At 43.8% G+C, this 20,720-nt stretch overlaps 1 protein-coding gene across 1 annotated transcript in view; it reads left to right on the top strand.

Annotated features, from left to right (window-relative positions):
• The window catches only part of fggy (FGGY carbohydrate kinase domain containing), a 478,711-nt gene that overhangs the window by 235,799 nt on the left and 222,192 nt on the right, over positions 1 to 20,720 (top strand). Inside the window, exon 8 of the mRNA XM_068037213.1 lies at positions 13,141 to 13,244. Coding sequence (XP_067893314.1) covers positions 13,141 to 13,244 — 104 coding nt within the window. The remainder of the gene's footprint in view (positions 1 to 13,140; positions 13,245 to 20,720) is intronic.

Here is a 20,720-nt window from a genome sequence, read left to right as displayed (position 1 = left end):
ATTGGGTGTCTATGATGAAGTCATTGCTCTCTTCTAATGATCATCCCAGTCTGTCCAATCTGGGGAGTGATAGACTGCTGTAACTTGTTGCTCAAGGTCTCAGTGTTGCCAATCACAGTGTTCAGCTCTTGTTTTTTCACTGATTCAGGAGATTGCTATTCTCTACATTTCTATAAAATGAGCAAGTTCAACCCTAATTTTGGCATTCTCAGAAAGTCAGGGCTTTTTGTCATGGAAGTATACTTAAATGTTAGTGAGTGACCGAGAAAGAGGGAACGAAAAGGGAAAAATGGTACTAGCCCTAATTTTAGGGGGAAAACATCCCCCTGGTCTCACCCTGCACCACATTCTGAGTTCTCATGACCCAGGATTTGCACAGTGTATTCTTCAAAAGCATTTCAGCCCTTAAAGTTGTGGGGGTCCCTCCTCTCATGAGATTATTCTCTCTTGCTATATGTCACGTATCTGCTGGTCGAGGAGTAATGTTGAGATGCTGGAAAGTTTGAAGAGTGCATGGAGTGGCAAGTGCCTCTCTGCATATGCATAAGTCAAGTTACTTTTATACTATTGGTTAGTAAGGATTCTGGGAGACCACACTGGGTTTGTTAGTCTGCCACAAAGCTATAGAAATTGGATTTAACAGTGGAAAGAGGCAATTAATTATGATCTGCTCCTGGAAATAGGATGAAAAGATGAACGGTATAAAAGGACATGTAGCACGTAGCTAGATTTTATGAGATCACAATTACAGAAGCTTGTGCAACATTAGTTCCAGTCCTATGCTACAGTTAAGAAGTTTTCCCTATATCTGTAAGGTCATGCATGTGAAGCATTTTTATTCACTTATAGGATGTAGGCATTGCTGGCAAAGCCAGCATTTATTGCCAATTCCTAATTGCCTTTGTGACAACCGAATGACTTGCCAGACCATTTCAGAAGGCAGTTAAGAGTTAACCAACATACAACAGCTGTAAGGTTATCTGAGGGCTTTTCATGTGGCACTGTTACAAGCAGGTGAGAAAGGTGTCTAGGGGTCCCTTTCAGCCTTCACCTGGTCTTACTGTAACAAAATTTAATTTTAAACACAGCGCGTTTTGAGCTCCTCCTTGGCGAATCCTTGTTTACCGTTTTCTAATTATAAGGCAAATAAATGAGCACAAACAGGCTTTCTTAGGTTTAAAGAAGAAAAGTGAAATTTATTAAAACTTAAACTTAAACTCGAATTCAGTTAATGCCTATGGATACTTGCCACGCCCCACACTAGCATGCATATGCAATGCGCATATGCAAATAGAGACAGAGAAGAGCAGAAGAAAAATAAAGTGGAGAGGTTTGAGGCAATATCTGAAGAGTTTCTTGTTGCTGTGCTTCGAGCTCACTGTAGTCTTTTTGTAGGTAGTTCTTGCTTGTAGATAATTCTTGCCTTTCGTTGGGGCCCAGTATTCTTCTTAAACCTTGTTCACTGTAGGACACTTTTCTCTCTTGGGGTTCATGTGTCTTCAATGGATTCCAAAGCTGGTGAGAAAGAGATGAGAGCAGACAGGAGAGGCTGCGGCGAGCCAACCAAGAGAGGTCTTTTAAGTCCAGGAGCAAGCAGCTTTCTGTCTTCAAGCACTGTTTTCTCCAATTTAAAACTCTCAGTTCAAAACTCTGCACCAGCCAGTTAGTCATGTGACTAAACTGGTCTGACCATGTCTGTTTGTGCATTCGGCCATCTTAGCAGTTAACCTGGAATGTGAGCTCCTCCACCCTCAATGCCTGGTAATCAAAAGTCCATTGTGGATTAAACTGGAGCAGGGAGTAGCCCCTTTGTCCTTTCCAAGTACTGTCTGTTAATATGCAAAAATGTCTCTCCAGCCAAGGGTCCAATGTGGGTTTTTTTAACCAGTTCTTTCTTCACTTCAGTAACAGTTTAAAAATTAATGTTCATGTGGCAAAATTATTATTCCTCATTCTTGGCAGGTGGGGGCCTGCATGACAGGCATACAGGCAGATTAGACACTTTGACTTTCCAATGAAAATCTGGCAAATTCTATTTCTCAAAGAACCAGCAAAATATGTTTCTCATGCAGCTGCATTGGAAACCTGAAATATTACATCAATAATTATGATCAACTGGTGCAGAAGCAAAGTGTATGTTAACATCTATATCTGTGTCTATCTGTCACCTATAAAAAACTAGCACAACAGCACAGATTTCATTGCTAGTCCTGCATTAATTTTAAAACATGAGAAAAAGAAACCTTGCAGCCAGAAGTTAGAGCAGTATCACTGTGGAATAACCTTTGCATTTAAAGGACCAGACAAAAATCCGAAGATGGCAGAGTGGTGCTCCAAGGTGGCCCCATGGTTCAGCGATGCCTGCCTGCTCACTTTCCTCCAGGCTGTGTGGGCAAAGCAGGAGGTCTTTTTCCCCAGCGATGGTAAGAAGAGGCCTCCCGCCAGATCAAGGAAGCATGGCTGGAGGTGACAGAGGAGGTAAGTAGCCATGCGGCCATCTGGCGTGATTGGGTCCAATGCCAGAAGAGGATGAACGATCTGCTTCGCACTGCAAAAGTAAGTGGCACTTTGTATCATGGCCACACTGAGCCTGGGTGTCCCCACACAGAGGAGCACATGCGTGCAAAGACAGTGAGGGTGGGCAGGAATGAATGACGTGACATGAATGGATGAAAGTATGAAAGGACTCAACCTTGTCTGCTGCTCAGAGCATGACACCTACATGAATGGCTCACTCAGTAGTGCACATCGAGCCTTCCCCACCTTTGGCCCAGCACCCCTCTTGTGACATGTTTCAGATTGTTGCCTTGCCATGCTTAATCTCTGTCTCCTTACTCCTCCAGGCATTGCTCGTGAGGTGAGGCGGACTGTTGGAGGAGTGCCAGATATGCGGACGATGACACATGCTGAGGAGTAGGCCCTCAAACTGGCTGCGACACATGTGGACCGTGCATTCGGTGACGTTGAGCTCAGGGTCCTGGGTGAACATGCATCCATTTGATATACACAGTGATCACTGTGAAAATCGTGGTGTTTGACACAATGCTGTCACAATCATTACATGCTCACCATAAAGACTGACAGTGTATCTTGCAGGTCAATGTTCTGAGTCGGCAATGGTGGCCCAGGACACCTCCAGTACCTCAGAGGAAGAGACATCCTCCGAGCAAGCAGTGTCCCATGACACTCCCGCACCTTCCACCAGCGCAGATGCAGTCACCTCGGTGGGAATTCGGTCGGCCTTAGAGTCTGGGGTCACAAGCTGGTGAGAGCACTGCACACACGCCTGAGCAGCTGACTGAGTCTGAGAAAGCCGAGGCCCCTGACAGTCGGAAGGCTGTGAATGGGCAGGCCTGTACTGAACCCCAGGTTGCTGATAACCCTCTGTTTTTGACAGCACAGGACATGCTGGAGCTGCAGCATCAGTCGTGGCAACATCTGGTGGAGATGCCACAGGTCGTGCGCAGCCTTGAGCGGACGATGGGAGAGTCCATCCAGGCCAAGACAGCTGCCATGTCCCAGGCATTTGAGCACATGATGTCATACATGGAGACGGCGGTGGCTCTTCTGGTGAACCAGATTCTATTAATATCTGCTGACCTGCAATCCCTCGCTGAGGCCATCAGATGCACAAATCAGTGGCAAGGTGCGAGAGGGACCAGGGGCATGGAGACTGTCTGTGCCCCTGGTCCTTCCCGGGAGGGGAGAGAGGTTCAAACTAACCTTGAGCTGGAGGAGGCAAACCTGCGCGTCATATCTGGGGTCCCCCCTCAACGTGCATCCATTGTGGCCACTTACTCCTCCACCCCTCCATCAGTGAGTCAAGCTCCAATAGCCACGACATCTGACGAGAGTTCTGCGCTGACGCAGGATTCACTCAGCCAGTCGGGGTCGTCCAGGTCTCGTGCGCACAGAGGACAACTGCCAAAGGGCAATCTGATCAGCAGCCTTCCTGCAGTCAGGCTGCTAGCGCAGAAGTGGCACCATGAAGGAGCACCTGCAAGAGTTTCCGAAAAACACCGTGACACAAATGGTTCTGCACAGGAGACACAACACTGTAAGAAGTTCAATCTCTAAATCTTCTTCACTAACATGTGTGTAGCTTTTACTGTGTGAATGAAGGGTGCCAGCATGCACCGATCATGTCTCCTCCCATTACATCATTGGCCTTTCAGAACTGCCAGTGTATGGAATAACATCATTGCCATGCCAGTATCACTTATGTGCTTCTCCACGGATGCAGTAACATGGACAATAGCTCAGTATGCTGCTGCCAGCAATGGTGGAGACAAAGATGTTGCAGATGCGGGGTGCAGCACAACAAGTGAACAGGGTGCTGTGTGGCTTGCGGAGCCCATGGTGGTTCCTCTGGCTCACTGTTTGCCCTGCATGCGGCACCTGGATGCTCTCTGTCCTCCCATGCACCTTTCCTGCTGCATGCCCTCTGTTTCCTCATCGTCCGAGGAGGAGTCCTGCTCACGTCTCTCCTCATCTTGCAAGGCCTCCCCACTATTGAGTGTGTAGTTGTGCAGAGCACAGCAAACAGCAACGAAATGAGCTACCCTTCCTGGCTCGTATGCAGGGCACCACCTGATCTATCCAGGCAGGGAAAGCGCATTTTTAGCATGTTGATCACCTGCTCAATAGTGGCTCTTGTAGCTCCGTGGCTGGCATTGTATCTCTTCTCTGCAGCAGTGCAGAGTGTTTCATTGGTGTCAGGAGCCATGTCTGCAAGGGTATCCCTTTTCTCCAAGAAGCCACCCCTCCATCTGAGCCAGATCATTGTACAGCAAAGGCACCTGGGACTGGCACAGGATGAAGGCATCATGGCAGCTGCCTGGAAAGCAGGCACAGATTTGCATGAAGCATTTCTGGTGATCACATACCAGCTGTACGTTGATTGAGTAGAATCCCTTCTGGTTTACATACGCAGCTGGTCGCCTGCCGGGAGCCTTGATGGCCACATGGGTGCAATCTATGACCCCTTGCACCTGTGGGAATCCTGCAATGGAGCCGAAACCAATGGCCCTCTAGGCCTGGCTCTCAGGGTCCATCCTGAAGCGGACATAGTTACCTGCCCTCCGGTACAGGGCAACAGTGACCTCCCTGATGCAGCGGTGCACTTCTGACTGTGACCCCACAAAGGTCTCCGGTGAGCCCCTGAGATGATGCAGAGTCATAAAAGTTAAGAGCCGCTGTCACTTTGAGGGCCACAGGCATCTGATGGCCACTGAAGCCCTTGGCTGCAGGTCATTGTTGAGCAGGGTCTCTCTCGAAATCCGCAGTCGCCTCTGACACGAGCGCTCTGACATCTGAAGGTATGTCATGCGGGACTTGCAGATGCGCGGCGATCTGTAGTGGCGAGCTCGCCTTGGGGGCTGCTGCTACTCACGATCGGGGGCCTCTATGTGGGCTGCAACTGCCATTTGGTTTTGCCTGCGGTGCATTTGGATCCTTAAGACAAGCGAAACAATGCATATAGGGTGAAACATCTCCATTCTCCACATTGCAATTAAACTCGGCTCCTTCACTTCTTCGAAGGTACCTAATAGGGCAGAGATTGATGTTGACTGGTACATCAGGTGCTTTCATACATTAACTGTGTAGCGTGGCGTGGCGTGGCATTGCCCGTCTTAGCTCCCACTAACAGCATGACCACATTCAGATTGTAACAGCTGCATTGTTTGGTCCACCAGCCAGATAACCTATGCACGCCTACCGTTCTGGCACCCTCCCCACACACAGGGTGACTAGAGTGCCATTGCTCCTTCACTCACACAAGCAAACAATGGTGCAGTTCGGTCACCCTTAACAGAGGGAGGGTATGCAGTACCTCCCTTAATGCTTGCAGAGTTGCGCCCCCAATAATACCATCCCCCCCCCCCACCTCCCTTGATGCCTGCAGAGTTGCACCTCCAATAATACCATCCCCCCTCCCACCTCCCTTCATGCCTGCCATAGTTATGCCCCCAGTAATGCCATCCCATCTCCGGACATACACATGCAGAGTTGAGACCGTATTGCAAGACTTACCTGCACTATCTGTGAAAACTATTACTTCTGCTGTCTCACTGGCTTTTCATATTCGTAAACGGGACAGCACGTGAGAGACACCCGTTCACAGAAAAATGCAGAACTGTGGACTGAGAGGCAGTGGAATGCATAATGAGGCAAGGTAAGTAGCACTTTGTATCTTTAAATTGGGGTGCCACCGCTAAGGGGGCTGCTTTGAGGTCCCGCCGCCACCAGTAAAATGGGGCGGGGCCTTCCCAGCGTCAGGGAGCATGGTGGGCCTGTCCCAGAAAAATTTTCCGGGCCGTTCCGCCATACCCCCCGATGTTGGGCAGCTGGTAAAATTCAGCCCATGATTCATATGTCTCTCAAGTGCCATCTTTCAGTGAAAGGAATTGTTTTATTTCCCTGTAAATTCCCCTAATACTGTTATGTGGCTTTAGTGATAACAATAAAATATTCCCTTCCTGTTACTGATCATTTAAATGAGTAAATAACCCTCAGCCTTGAACAATAGCCAGAAGGCTCTATGGTACAGTGTAAAATGTTAACAACACAAAATATACCATATTTGTAAAATAGAATAATACAACAGGGAACTATGGTTGCAGAAAACTATTTAAATTACAATAATCTTAGAAACCTTTGAGTGTTGCCGTCAGAGCTCATTACAGGAGCACTGGAGTGCTTGCAATTCTGTAACTCACTCTCATTTGTGTTTTATTCTGTACTATATCACTTAAAATTATTAAATGTTAAAAATGATGTGACAAAGTGTTATGTGAAACAAAGCCTATCCACTACTTGGAATTATATTGCTCTTACTGTTCCCAAGTCCTATTATCAAGGTTATTGGCCAAGGTTTGGTTTCAGTCCCAAAGTGATTCACCCCGAGACACATGACTCACAGAGTACTGCTTGTTTGAGGGACTCTCCTGCTGTCTGTGTGCTATTGAGGAACAGAGCTCCCTTTCCCATGTGCATGTCTCAGACAGGATGTAGAAGCACAGAATATTACCACAGATAACTGCTTGCAGGGACTGGTAGTACCATCTGGGATTGCAAAGAATAAAACATTCTTTCAGGAGACTTTCTCTGAAAAAAAACACCAGCTAAATTTACATGCATTATGTTTCAAATAATGACCACCATTCTATTCCCGACTCCTTCAGATACATAGTTCTTTTTAAATCATATATTACTATAACTATAGAGTGTCACATTCACCCCTAAGGCCACAAAAATAATTAGCAAATGGAAGCATTAATAATAATTTGCCATATAAGAGGTGTGTAGCACGTTTCTTTTAATATATTTTAAAATTCTTCCCCTTGCTTTTAATATATCCTTTTGTTACCACCAGGTGAGAAAGGTGTCTCGGGGTCCTTTTTAGCTTTCACCTGGTCTTGTAACAGGGTTTTGTTTTTAAACACAGCATGTTTTAGCTCCCCCTTGGTGAATCCTTGTTCACTGCTTTCCAATTATAAGGCAAAGAAATTAGCGCAAACAGGCTTTCTTAGGTTTAAAGGCTACACGATGTGCCCACGCTAGCATGCACATGCGATACACACATACAAATAGGGACAGAAAAGAGCAGAAGAAAAATAAAGTGAAAAAGTTTGAGGCAGTCTCTGAAGGGGGTTGTTACTGTGCTTCGAGCTTGCTGTAGAGTCCTTGTTTGTAGGTGGATCTTGCTTTTCGTTGGGACCCAGTATTCTTCTTAAACCTTGTTCACTGTAGGTGACTTTTCTCTCTTGGGGTTCATGTGTCTTCAATGGGTTTCAGTTCCATGAGAAAGAGATGGGCAGACAGGAGAGAGGTTTTCTCCAGTCTAGGAGCAAGCAGCTTTCTGAGTTTTAAAACTCTGTGGCAAGTTCAAATTTAAAAAGGTCCAACAGCCAATTAGTCAAGTGACTAAACCGGTCTGACCACATCTGTTTGTGTATTTGGCCATCATAGCAGTTAACCTGGAATGCTAGCTTCTCTACTTTCAATGTCTGCTAATCAAAAGTCCATTGTGGATTAAACTGGAGCAGGGAGTGGCCCCTTTGTCCTTTGCAAGTACTGTCTGTTACTATGCAAATGTCTTTCCAGTCAAGGGTCTGTTTTTTTTTAAACAAGTTCTTTCTTTATTCCAGTAACAGTTTAAAAATCAATGTTCATGTGGCGAAATTAATGTGTCTCATTCTTGGCAGGTGGGGGCCTGCATGTCACTTTGTTCTGCTTTGCTGACCTTAATTCAAGCTTCTGCCAGCGCCACTGTTGGGTCAAAGCAGTAAAAGATTGTGGGGCAACAGGGTGCGCTCAAGTGCTTCTCTCTGACAGCACAACTAAGATGGAGAGAATCCCAGGTAGAAGCAGATGGGCTGGTCTGAGCCTATATCCTGTTCCTTTAAAGCATGTCACATTGGAGCATTAATAAGTTCCCACATCATACTGCCTGGAATTTTCTTTTCCCTTGTGTTCAGAAATAGATATAAAGCCAAGTAGAATTTGGTGTGTTTAAGTACAAAACACTATAATTACTAACAGTAATAATGGCTAACTATAAAACAATTCCCTGTTTTTGATAATTAAGAAGTAGCAAGATTCCACTGCATTGAGTTTATCCAATGATTAGCTAGGTTATACAGATCAGGAAGGTCACAGGTTCAATCCACTAGCTGGAATGAATTAACCAATATTAAACTGGCTAGCAGTAGGGGTACCACAATTGGCATTCATACTGCTGGATAAGGGAGGGGAAAATTTGCCAGGGTTCTTGTTCCTGATAACTCCAGTGGCCCCTGATGAAATGCATGTATGCTGACATTAAATAATGCTCTGATATTCATTATCAAGGCTTATGCATGAATAATACCTCCTAGTCAAAGTACAGGAGGAGAACTGTATCCAGTAAATAGACATCATCTTCTGGAAAATAAGAGACAAGTGATGGGGTGGGGTGGGGAGGTGGGGTGATCATACTTATATAGACAGGCATGATGAAATGCTATGTAAATGACAGAAATACAAAGGAGTGATTAATTGCATTGATTTAGACTCCATTTTTAAAAATGTTTTCAACCTAAACCAGCACACTGCAGCACTCCTCAGAAGCTAGTCTACCTGCCCCTTCCAGCCTACTTTCCATTAGAGGCCAGAAAGCACATCAACATTAAGTAATAGAACTTCTAAGCAACAAATTGGGGTCAGGGCACATCCTTACCGCTGGTGCAAGCTCTGCCATACTACACATTTGCCACCAGAACAAGCAAGTGGAAAATTCAGGCCATAATGTTCTTGATTATTCTAAAGCTAGCATATATTTTTGTATAGTTGCTATTCCAGTGGTGCATTGGGTTCTAGTGGATGGATCTGCTTGCTGTGGAGTGGTAGGAAGTGGGTTGGCAGCCAGCGGTTCCCCTTGTGGGGAGTCCTTGTGTGTCATGCATGTACTTCTGCTGTTTATCATAAAGACAGGTTATCCTCCCACAACATCAGTCATATGTGAAATTGCACTGCCAGTAATGCTGCATACCCCATTACACCGCCTGCCCACAGGCAGGTTCTTAGTTGACTTAACTGGCAACCATGTGACTACTGTTTTTTTTAGGATATAGGTAATTTTGCAAAATTACTAATAAACTTTAGCTTTGAACTAAACCTTTCCCAGTTCTGATGAAAGGTCACAGAAAGTGCAGGAAATACACAGCAGGTCTGGCAGCATCTGTGGAGAGAGAAACAAAGTTAACGTTTCAGGTCTGTTTTTATTTCAGATTTCCAGCAATTGCAGTTTTTTGCTTTTATTAGAAAAGAATACCCATTTGCAATGGGCATCCAGGATTGCTGGACAGCGATCAGTATTTTGGGGGTTATGGAAATCATACTCATATAAAAGTGTATTTTAGCAACTTGTTTTATAAACCATTTTCCTTCATTTATATCTTGATATTTTTCCCATGCCCTTTTGATTCTCATGAGCCTTTGTGCCAATTATCTATTTTTTTAGGCTGCCCAGCAACATTACTGACGCCAATGGATTTTCCAATAAGAATTGCCCGTTCTGAGGTGTTTGGAAAAAGAGAACAGCCTATGGAGGGATAGCTGGCAGGTCAAAGTTGCACAAGTGATGCTCTGTGCCCACCTGCCTATATCCACCTCTGTAAACTGAGCTGAACATATCTCACATTGGAAGATGATGAATTCCCATCCACACATTTGGGGGTGCTTAAGATAAGCTTTATTTGTGCTATTCTCTGGATGAGAATTTGTAAAACTGAACTGCCCACTTAAATATGAATGGTTAGCAAGTACTTGCTTGGTGCCACAGTGGTACAGTGGTTAGCACCGCAGCCTCACAGCTCCAGCAACCCGGGTTCAGTTCTGGGTACTGCCTGGTTGGAGTTTGCAAGTTCTCCCTGTGACCGCATGGGTTTCCACTGGGTGCTCCGGTTTCCTCCCACTGCCAAAGACTTGCAGGTTGATCAGTAAATTGGCCATTGTAAATTGCCCCTAGTGTAGGTAGGAGAATGGTAGGGAATATGGGATTAATGTAGGAGGGGATGTGGTAGGGAATATGGGATTAATGTATGATTAGTATAAATAGGTGGCTAATGATTGGCACAGACTTGGTGGGCCGAAGGGCCTGTTTCAGTGCTGTATCTGACTATGACTTTATAGTAATTCAGTGAGGAGGCAGCAGCTGAGTCAAGATGTGTGGGGATGTCATCTTTTTCTTTTCAGAATACTGAGATAGAAATTCACCTGTTAAACTGGCTGCCCAATAATCAATTCCAAAAATAAATCAACTGTATATATTTTCTTCGGAAGATCTGTAGAAAATAGCCTTACTTTTTGGCCACTCTGCTTGCATACAAACCCAGATGACTGTTGAAATAGCCAAAGACCACTTAGTGGAGAAGATGAATGGAAATAAATGCAAAAGAAATGGAAAAGGAAAAGTCAAAAATGCACCAAACAAAATAGAGGGGAAGGGATCAATAAGTAACAAATGAGATACAGGCCTGAACCAGCAAAACACAGTTTTAAGAAAGAACAGCTCAAAGGTCAAGAAAGGGTTTCCACTGTGACTTTTTTGGGGGTTCTAGAGCATTGCCTACATGTAGATTTCCCAGGCAGATCCCAGAAAATTGCAAGCATGTGCACTTAACATAATTTTTGGAGGTTTATAAAGGCTGTCATTCAACAGGAATGAGAACAGCCCAAGTGTAGCTCAGCTGCAAAAAAAAATGGTTTCACTAGGCGTACCTCTACAATTTTAAGTTTCTCCAAAGTTAGTTATGCACCTGCAGGCCACTGAATAACATCATTTCTTTTTTCCTTCGAGTCTTCTCCAGTAACGGAACACGAAGTGATCTTTGGCTATTTCAACAGGCATTTGGGTTTGTGTGCAAGCAGAGTGGTCAAAATGTAAGGGTATTTTCTGCAGGTCTTTCTCAGAAAATATATACAGTTGATTTATTTTTGAAATTGATTATTGGGCGGGCAATTTAACAAGTGAATTTCTTCCTCAGTATCCTGATAAAGAAAAAGATGACATCCCCACACATCTTGACTTTGTCTGCTGTCCCCTCATTGAATTACTATAAAGTCTTGTGTACTTGCTAACCATTCATATTTAAGCTGGGCAGTTCAGTTTTAAAGATTCTCATCCAGAGAACAGCACAAATATTGAAGAATATAATTTGATGTTTTAAGAACGGCATTTTATTAGAAATAAGAAATTGCCATAATATGCAAATATAAGCATTATATAATGAATTATTCAAAAGATGCTGCTATATCATTTCTCATTCCTCATCAATGGGAAAATTCTGTCAGCTTCTCGAGCCATTGCCCCTGCACCTTTACTGAGGCACGACCTCTCAACCTTCTGTGAATTGCAGTCAGAATTGTTTTCAACAAATCCTGCAAGAATACTCCTATTGAATTTAACAGTCAAGCTTAGGGAGCCAATGTCTTCCAAAATCTCTCAGCTGTAAAACAAAACTGGAATCCTATCAGATGTGCTGGACTCCCTATCCAGGCATCCTTTACATGTCTCCCAGATCATTCCGCAGACTGGACTGCCTGTTCAAACACCCTGTACATGTCTCCCAGCACTTTGCACATTATGCAGGAGGCTAATACAGTGAATAACTTTACCCAAATTATTCAAAAGGGAGTGTGTTACTACATGCATGGATCTCTGAAGCCTTGAAAAATCCACCAAATGCTTAATTTTCTCATTGGTGAATCACATGTTGATGAGTATTCATTCATTGAGAATAGAGGAAAATATTCCCCCTTTTCCAGAACCTATCTGTCATCAAGATCAAGGATTTTTGATACTGTTGTTGAGAATCTCACAGATCTGAGGCCTGTTGTTCCATTTAGGTCTTCACTTTTTAGACTCCGATGACTGTGAGGCTCTTGTAGGCATTTTTTCCAACATGTTTCACAGGTTCAAAAGGTAACAATGATTCCTGATAATTGGAAGTCATTTTACAATAAGAAATTTGACTGATACAACTATTTGATTTAAGCAAGGTAAATAGTACTGAAAAGTGGAAATTTAGAATTAGAATTAGAACATTACAGTGCAGTGCAGGCCCTTCGGCCCTTTAGTGCTGAAAAAATTGAATTATCAGATAGTTTGAATGAAGTGACTTTGGAATTAAGAGCAGTAGACTGTAGGTCTTTGTGGTATCACTGCCATTGCTAAAGATTTGGGAATTGCAGTGTTCAGTGTAAACTGGGATACCCACACAAAATCTTACCTCTAATAATGAGGTTTCATTCTCATGTTGACACCATGTGGACACAAGTTAGCTGACACCTACACCACATAGACGCCAGCGGTTCAAGAAGACGGCTCCCCACCACCTTCTCCAAGACAATTAGGGATGGGCAACAAATGCTGACCTTGTCAGTGATGCACATATCCCATGAAAGAATAAATAATACTATGGCGCAAGTGTCCATCTCTAATGTTTGTGGTGAAATGCATCACCATGCTGCTTTTCTGCATGGTAATTCTAGAGGATTGGTAAAGAAATAATAAAAGTTACTCAAAGTGAGTTTCAGCAGAGTTTGGATAATTAAAAATAATAATCTTTTTCTCAAGAAAAGTTTTTTTTCCCCTAGGTGTGATTGGGGCCGATGTAAGAGGTTCCAACTTGCCTTGTGAGAAGAAGCCAATTACATCAAGGTTTGCTCTCATCTGTGGAACATCCTCCTGCCACATGGGGGTAAGGACTTTCAACAATGTTTCAAACTGGTAGACAATTCTGGCACGAATGCAACAATGTTACTTACAAATTTTATGAATTATCCAAGTCTTATGGTTGCAACTAATTATTAACCAGGTGTGACTACTAAAACAGGATAAGTGTGTTTGTGCAACAGTCTATCATCCAAATAGTTTAAGTAACCTCAAGCAATAGTCATCAGGTTAAAAAATTAATTAATTTATTGTTAAAATCAGAGCTGTGAAATGATGTTGTCTGGACTAGACGACATAGGGGAAACGATGGCGTAGTGGTAATCTCACTGGACTAGTAATCCAGAGCCCAGGCTAATGCTCTGGATACACAGGTTTGAACCAACCATGGCAGATGGTGAAATTTGAATTCAATTAATAAATCTGGAATTAAAAGCTGTCTAACGGTGACCATAAAACCATTGCCGATTGTTGTAAAAGTCCATCTAGTTCACTAATGTCCTTTAGGGAAGGAAATTCCGCCTCGGCCAAATGGAGCCCACCAGGAGCAATTCCACGGCGCTGGGCCAATTAACAGCCCAGTGCCGGGATCCCTGTCCCTTTAAAGACGGGGATCCCACCTCCAAGAGCTGCAGGCCCTCTGAGTGACTGGCAGCTCAGCATTATCGGCAGTACCACTGGGAGCAGTGGCCACTGCCAGTGCTGCAAGAGACCTTGGACCCAGGCCCAGCACTGGAGCCCGGATCCAAGGCAAGTGAGGCAGGGTCGCTGGGGCCAGACTGGCACCCCCAAGCCCTCAGGGAAATCGCCTCATTTTACTGGGTGACCTCCCTGCTTGGCAGAGACCACTACCCCCGCCGCCGCTGGTTAAATCCTAGCAGCAGCAGGAAGAGGCCCTTAAATGGCTGTTAATAGGCCACCTATGGGCCTCAATTGCCTCTGGGTGGGAAGGCTGTCTTTGGCCTATTCCACCCCCGACAAAATTATGTTGTGATGGGCCCTCCGCTCCCTGCCTCCTGCCGCAATTCTATGGGCCCCCTGCCTCTGAACCTGTCTCAGGGGGCCCATTAAATTCAGCCTGCAGTGTGCCCATGTTTATCAGTTTGCTGCCCCTGCTGTCCCAAACATACAATTGGTAGCTTCCGACTACTGCTGCAGCTTTTGCAAAGCTAAAGGTACGTCATCGCATCTCAGAAAGCAACTTTCAGATTTTCGTACTTAACCACACATCTGCAATCGCCTGAATTTGCTGTGCAATTTGTGCATAAATAATGGATAATGCATAAACCATTTGCCTCTCTATTATTTTGACAGTAGCTTGTGGCTCATTATTTATTCTTATTAAATTCTATTAATTATCAAGTATAAAAAGTTCTTGATTGTAGTACACATTTTAACTGAGATTTTTATTGTTTATGTAACACGCTCAGGTTTGCAAATTCCAGTAATTCAAGGTAGTTATGTTTTGTTTCAAAGTGCCCCAAGGCAGTGGTGATAAATGTTTGGAATTAATTTACAGAGGTGAGAGGCCTGTCTGATCAAGCTAATATTCAAACTGCTTTTGAACAGCTTCAGGTGTACATAGCTCTAATTCATCACCAACAATAACACCTTTGTAAGATGATCTACAGAGAGGAGCTGTTCTCCCCATGAATTGACTGGCTTGCTTTATTGTGGTAATGCAAATAAAATTGTGCACTAACTAAAATAACAGGGATTTGAAAGCTAATACTGCAACAATTAAGGAGCACTGGTGGTGGGATTTTACTAATGAGATTCATGAGCAAATCTTGTGATGTTAGAGCTCAGTAAATTTATGTGGTCAAGTATTTCTCAATGCTTTTTGTTTAGGGTATGAGTGCATGACTCACTTATACCATGTATGTGATGGATTGTTGAGAACTCACCTGTTTTATGCAAATTATCTGACCATGGCAAATAGCAGTGCTTGCTACATGCTACTTCACACTTACACCCATTTGTACTGTAGAACTGCTTTTCGTGGAAGTGGCTGCAAAATAAGATGTGACTCCCTGTGTACAGAATTTACCTTGTTTACACCACAGAAGATGCTCAGAGATCCAGAGACAGAATAACTGTCAACAGTCACTTTAAAACAACTACGCTCTCTTGAGGGAAAATCAGTTTTGAAAAGTGGTTTTAAAATTTCAGTGCTACTAACAGGCAGAATAAAATAATATTTGTGTAGGCAGATTGCACACCCACATGATGGATGTGTTATCCAAAATGGGTTTGGGAAGGGATTTGGCAAGGGATCCAACTGCTCTATACAAACATCAGGTGTACAGTTTCAATCAATGGGTGGGAATTGGAAAACTTTCTGATCAAATCTGGAGTCAGGCAAGGTTGTCCTGTCTCCTCTGTCTTGTTTGTGTGTTGTATTGAACCCTTTGCCAAGTCCATCAGGAAAGATGCAGGCTCAAGAGGGGTGAAGATCCCAGGCAACAGAGGTGCGCAGGTCAAAGACTCCCTGTACATGGACAACGTTGCCATCTTCTATTCGGATCCGCTGTCTGTTTGCAGACTGATGAGTTCAAACTGATCTCGGAGCCAAAGTAAATCTTGGCAAGAGCGAGGCCATGTTCTTGAGGAACTGGGCTGAGCGATCCTTTGTTCCCTTCACCGTCGGGTCAGACAACCCGAAGGTGCTGGGGATATGGTTCGGAGGGGCCGGGGCATGCGCCAAAAACTGGGAGGAGTGTATAACCAAGGTGAGGCAGAAACTAGGCATGTGGGAGTGATGCTCCCTCTGCATCAGGTGCAAGGTGCTCTTGGTGTTGCTGTACCTGGCGCAAGTCTGGCCTATACCCCCGCTCCTGTGCCACAACAGTCACCCGAGCCATCTTCCGCTTCATCTGGAGATCAAAGACAGACTGTGTCCACAGGGACACCATGTACAACTCTCTAGATAGATGCGGGGAAAATGTACCTATGTCACCCTCATCCTGATAGCCACCTTTGTGTGCAGCTGCATCAAGCTGTGCGTAGAATCTCGGTATGCAAACACCAAATGTCATTACATTGCTGAGATTCTATTTGTCCCCTGTGTTGTAAGTGGCCACATTGCCATGAAATGCTCCATTCAGTTTAACCTTGCCCTACCACCTGTCCTTCGTGGAAAAGTTTGTGCAGAAAAACACTTTTGACCACAAGTCCACCAGGCAGTTGTCCACATGTAACGTCCTCGAGGCCCTGCTGTAAAAGGTGATTGTGGATCCTGTCGGATGGTTCCCCGAGCAGACTGTCAAAGTCATTTGGCAGAACGCCTCATCGCCAGAACTTTCAAACAAGCACCAAAACGTAGCTTGGCTGGTGGTGAGAAGGGCCCTCCCTGTCAGATATTTCATGCATACCTGGAGTCTCACTCCCTCTGCACACTGCCTTCAAGGTTGTTGCAGTGGCAAAGAGACTGTTGCCCACCTCCTTCTGGAATATGCCTTTGCAAAGAAGGTCTGGAAAGAGATGCAGTTGTTTTTGTCAAGGTTCATCCCGAGCAGATCCATGACACAGGACTCTGTGCTTTATGGGCTCTGCCCAGGGACGCACACCGAGGCAAATATCAACTACTGACGGTGAAACACGCTCCATGGTCTGCCCGAAACCTGTTGGTCTTCCAGTGCAAAGAGTTGTGTGTGACCGAGTGTTGCAGATTGGAACATTCCAAGGTGCAGGACTATGTGTAGAGGGATGCACTAAAGCAGCTAAGGCCTGCCTGCCATAGTATAGCAAGGGTGTAAAACCCCTCAGGCTGTATGATACACATGAAATGTGTGTGGTAAATATCACGTGTAATTGCAATTGTATTGAGGCAACTCAGAGTGCCGCAAGTTGTGTGGAAAGAACTTGAGCCATATTGCACTTTCTGTAATGACCAATTGGAAATGTTACGGAACGTACTTTTATAAATTTTATGAATAAAGTATTTTTTTTTTAATTGTGTAGGCAGACACCTCCTCTAGTAGCCATTTTATTTTGCCAATGCACTGTTTTGTTTCTGGGAACAGGGAATTAGATCCCTTTGTGAGGTATTGTTCCTTATCTCTGGAAGCAGGTGGAAAACTTCATTTCAATTATAGCATGGCCTCCAAATGTGGCACACAACCGATTTTCCCCCATGAGAATGTAGGTTTTTTAAAGTCGCAAGTGACCAACTACTGTATACAGTTTTTAAATGTTACTCTGTGAAATCATAACATGACTTGATGCTGACATTGGATGCCAAAAGAAAGAAAGAACTTGAATGTATCTACCTATCTCAGAGGGTGCAAACGTGCTTTGCAACCAGTGAAGTACCTTTCATGCGTAGTCACTGTCGTAATATAGGCAAAAGCGGCAGCCACTTTTCACTTAATTTGCACATTAGAAATGAAAACTGGAAGAGATGTATAATGGAAAGCAAATTCGATATTGCCCGCTTTACACTAACACCCAGCAAATTCAATATTACCCGCTTTATACTAATGGCCAAATTCTAAATTACCCCAAATGCCTGTCATGCCACATAGAATTGCACTTTCTGGCAACATTAGCCCTCTACTTTCTGATGTCAACTTGGGACTTCATTTTCAATCTGGGGTCGGGAATCTGATGCTCAGATAACTTTTGGGTCTTGACCCCTGTGCTGCCCAATTATTGATGCCAAGCTCTGCCAGGAGGTCAGATAGTCAAAGGCAGAAGGCAGCCATGACAGAGCCTGCTGCTGCCTTGCAGAAGAGAGGAGGCAGGACATCGGAGGGCCTCACTGCGCAGAGAAGTGGCCAAATGGCCAACTGATAGGTACCGTGCCCAACCTCGCACAAAAACCCCTACTGGCAAAACTTTATCCTTATAAAAAAAATTACTTAATTGCTCCTCGCATTGAAATCGACAGCTGTGCACTAACGTATACCAGACTGTTCCAGTTTGGTGATTTGCGAATTGAAAATCGCCTTCTGTCCCTCCCCAGCCTGTAAAGAAGCTCCTCAAAGAGCCCAATAGGCTGTCAATTAGATGCGAACAGGTTCTCGGGACCATCCCCCGCCCTCCTTCCAGGCCCTCGCTTTGAAAATACCAGTGTGTCCCGGAGGCGTTGGGACTCTGACATGGCATCCGGGAGCACTATTTTCAAAGTGCACCCACTCCCGTTCTCACCCTCATGGGCGATTGAAAATCCGGCCCATGGATTCAGACCTAGATAGAAATTTTCAATATGAATGTCATGCCAATACAGTTCAGCCTATACCCTGTGTTAGGTGCAACATCACAGGCTAGGAAAAGGGGGTTAATTTTACAGTGACCCAGAACATGGAAATAAAATTAGGTAGCATTTTTACAAATGCTGATTTGCCTGAAGATTTAAAATACAAAGTTCATCAATAATGTTTTGGCCAATTATGCATTTTGTGGATTGATTCATCAGGTCGCAGATCATCATTGTAGATAGTATATGTTCAAATGGATATAATAAGATGTAAGTGTGGGTGAGAATGTTTGAATGTCACACTCTGAAAAGGATGGTTGCCATTTATGTTGCAGTGCAAGTCCTGAAGCCATACTGTGTAGAAGCACAACTCTAAAGCTGTGGGTTTTGGGCTAATAAATCTCCGATGTCAATATAATGTGTATGTGTGTGCCCAGAGCGAAATTATACTCTGCCTCAACTATGTTGCTTACCTTCAGATGCCAAGGAATGCCAATGTAGTGATGTAGTGTCATTACACTACTATCTGTTGTGACTTCATGCATGACTGAATTGCTGCCTCTGAGATCTCTCGTAATATGATACAGCAAGTCACTGCCCCTTCTTTCAACAGTGAGCTGTTGTGAGTCATAACAATTACTAGTGTTATTTTGGTTATCACAGCTTTGTATATGAAATCTAACCAGCACAGGGTGGGTTCAACAATTACTTCAGTTTTGAGAAGATATATTCACTTCTAGCACTTCTGCTTCTCTGTGCTTCACTTTTTTTTTCTCCCTTTCCTTTTCGTTTTATTCCTTTGTTCTGCTTCACTTCCCTCTTTACTTCATTTGTCCATTTTTATTTGCTCTTGTTCACTTCCAATCTCCTCTCCTTGTTTACTTCTACCTCTTTTAAGCACACACAGATGCACAACATGTGAGAATGTGAAAACAGATTAAGGTCAAATAGTCCCTACTACAGAACCACAGTCCGTTAACACTATGCCACTAGGCTGTTACACTTAACGAAAAAGAAACTGCAGTAAGAGTCCCTCTTCAAAGTTTTCCCTTCTTTCCTTCCTTTTGTAATGATCCACAGTTTTGTAAATCAACCACAGCTGAAAGGGAAAATCTGAGTATTGCGCCTGTGCTAATGCCCAGTGTGGGGCTTGAGGTGTAATCCTACTTCTACTCTTTAGTCCCTTTGGGGAAATAACTGGGTACAAATTTGATGCCTTCTTGCATGCTATCTATCTGTGTGTGTTTAAAAAAGAAAGAAGTGAACAAGGAGAGGAGACTGGAAGTGAACACGAAAGAATAAAAATGAATGAGTAAAGTAGAAAAGGGAGGGCAAATCAAAATGAAGGAGGAAGGAGGAAAGCAAAAGGAAGAAAAGCAAAAGTGAAGGAGAGAGAAGCAGAAGTGTTTGAATTGAATATATATTTTCAAAACTGAATAGCAGCAGATCGAAATCATAGCATAGGATCTCTCACACAAAACAGCAGTAATAATCTGTTGTAAAATCTGAAATTACTTTTATTAAGTGAACATTGAAAAATGTAATCGTATGAAATCAGTTCAAGCCCCCACTGACAGTCCTAACTTGTCACCAGCAGCTAAATCCCTTCTTAAGATGAGCTTTTGCAAAGGGACATGCAAGCATGAAGTTGATTTCTCCCTCTGACTGTTTGAGAACCACTGCCATATACGAACACATAGTGATACGATGGCAATGAGCATGTGTGTCAACAAACAGTATGTCATTCTTAATGGGTTTTACAAATTGCTGCACATATGCTGCCACAATCAAAATGGTGGACTTGGCTGTGTGAGGTTACAACCCCTGCGGTGTTTGAATGGTCTGTTCAAAAGTACCAACTTGTGTGAAACTCTGGAGCTAATTCAAATTTTCAACGTTCTACAGATCCTGTCTTATCGGTCACTATGATCCTCAGAATGTGGTAAATTCAAATCAATTGATTTTTACTCACACAGGCTGATTTTGAATTCTGTTTTCCGTAGTACACTCTGCTTGCTCCCTGATTCTAAGGCACATGGTCAATTTATGAATGTTGTAGATGATCCAGGAATTATATCCAGTATAAAGGTGTAACTGGCTTATAAAAAAAGATGAACTGAGTATCTAAACAGTTGCCATTTGACAACTTAGATCCACCTGCAATTGTTTGAAGGAGCCAAATACAACATTCCACTAGCCAGCAATGATTCAACTTTGAATGAGGCAGTTGGCTTAAGCTGGGGTTCACTGAGGCCCTAAAACTAACTGTGGAAAAGCAGTGCTTCCTTTGAATTGGCACTTATC

The sequence above is a fragment of the Heterodontus francisci genome, chromosome 8 (assembly GCF_036365525.1).
Source record: "Heterodontus francisci isolate sHetFra1 chromosome 8, sHetFra1.hap1, whole genome shotgun sequence".
Classification (NCBI taxonomy): Eukaryota; Metazoa; Chordata; class Chondrichthyes; order Heterodontiformes; family Heterodontidae; genus Heterodontus; species Heterodontus francisci.
Note: the sequence above shows the minus strand (reverse complement) of the source record. Positions and strands in the feature narration are given on the sequence as shown.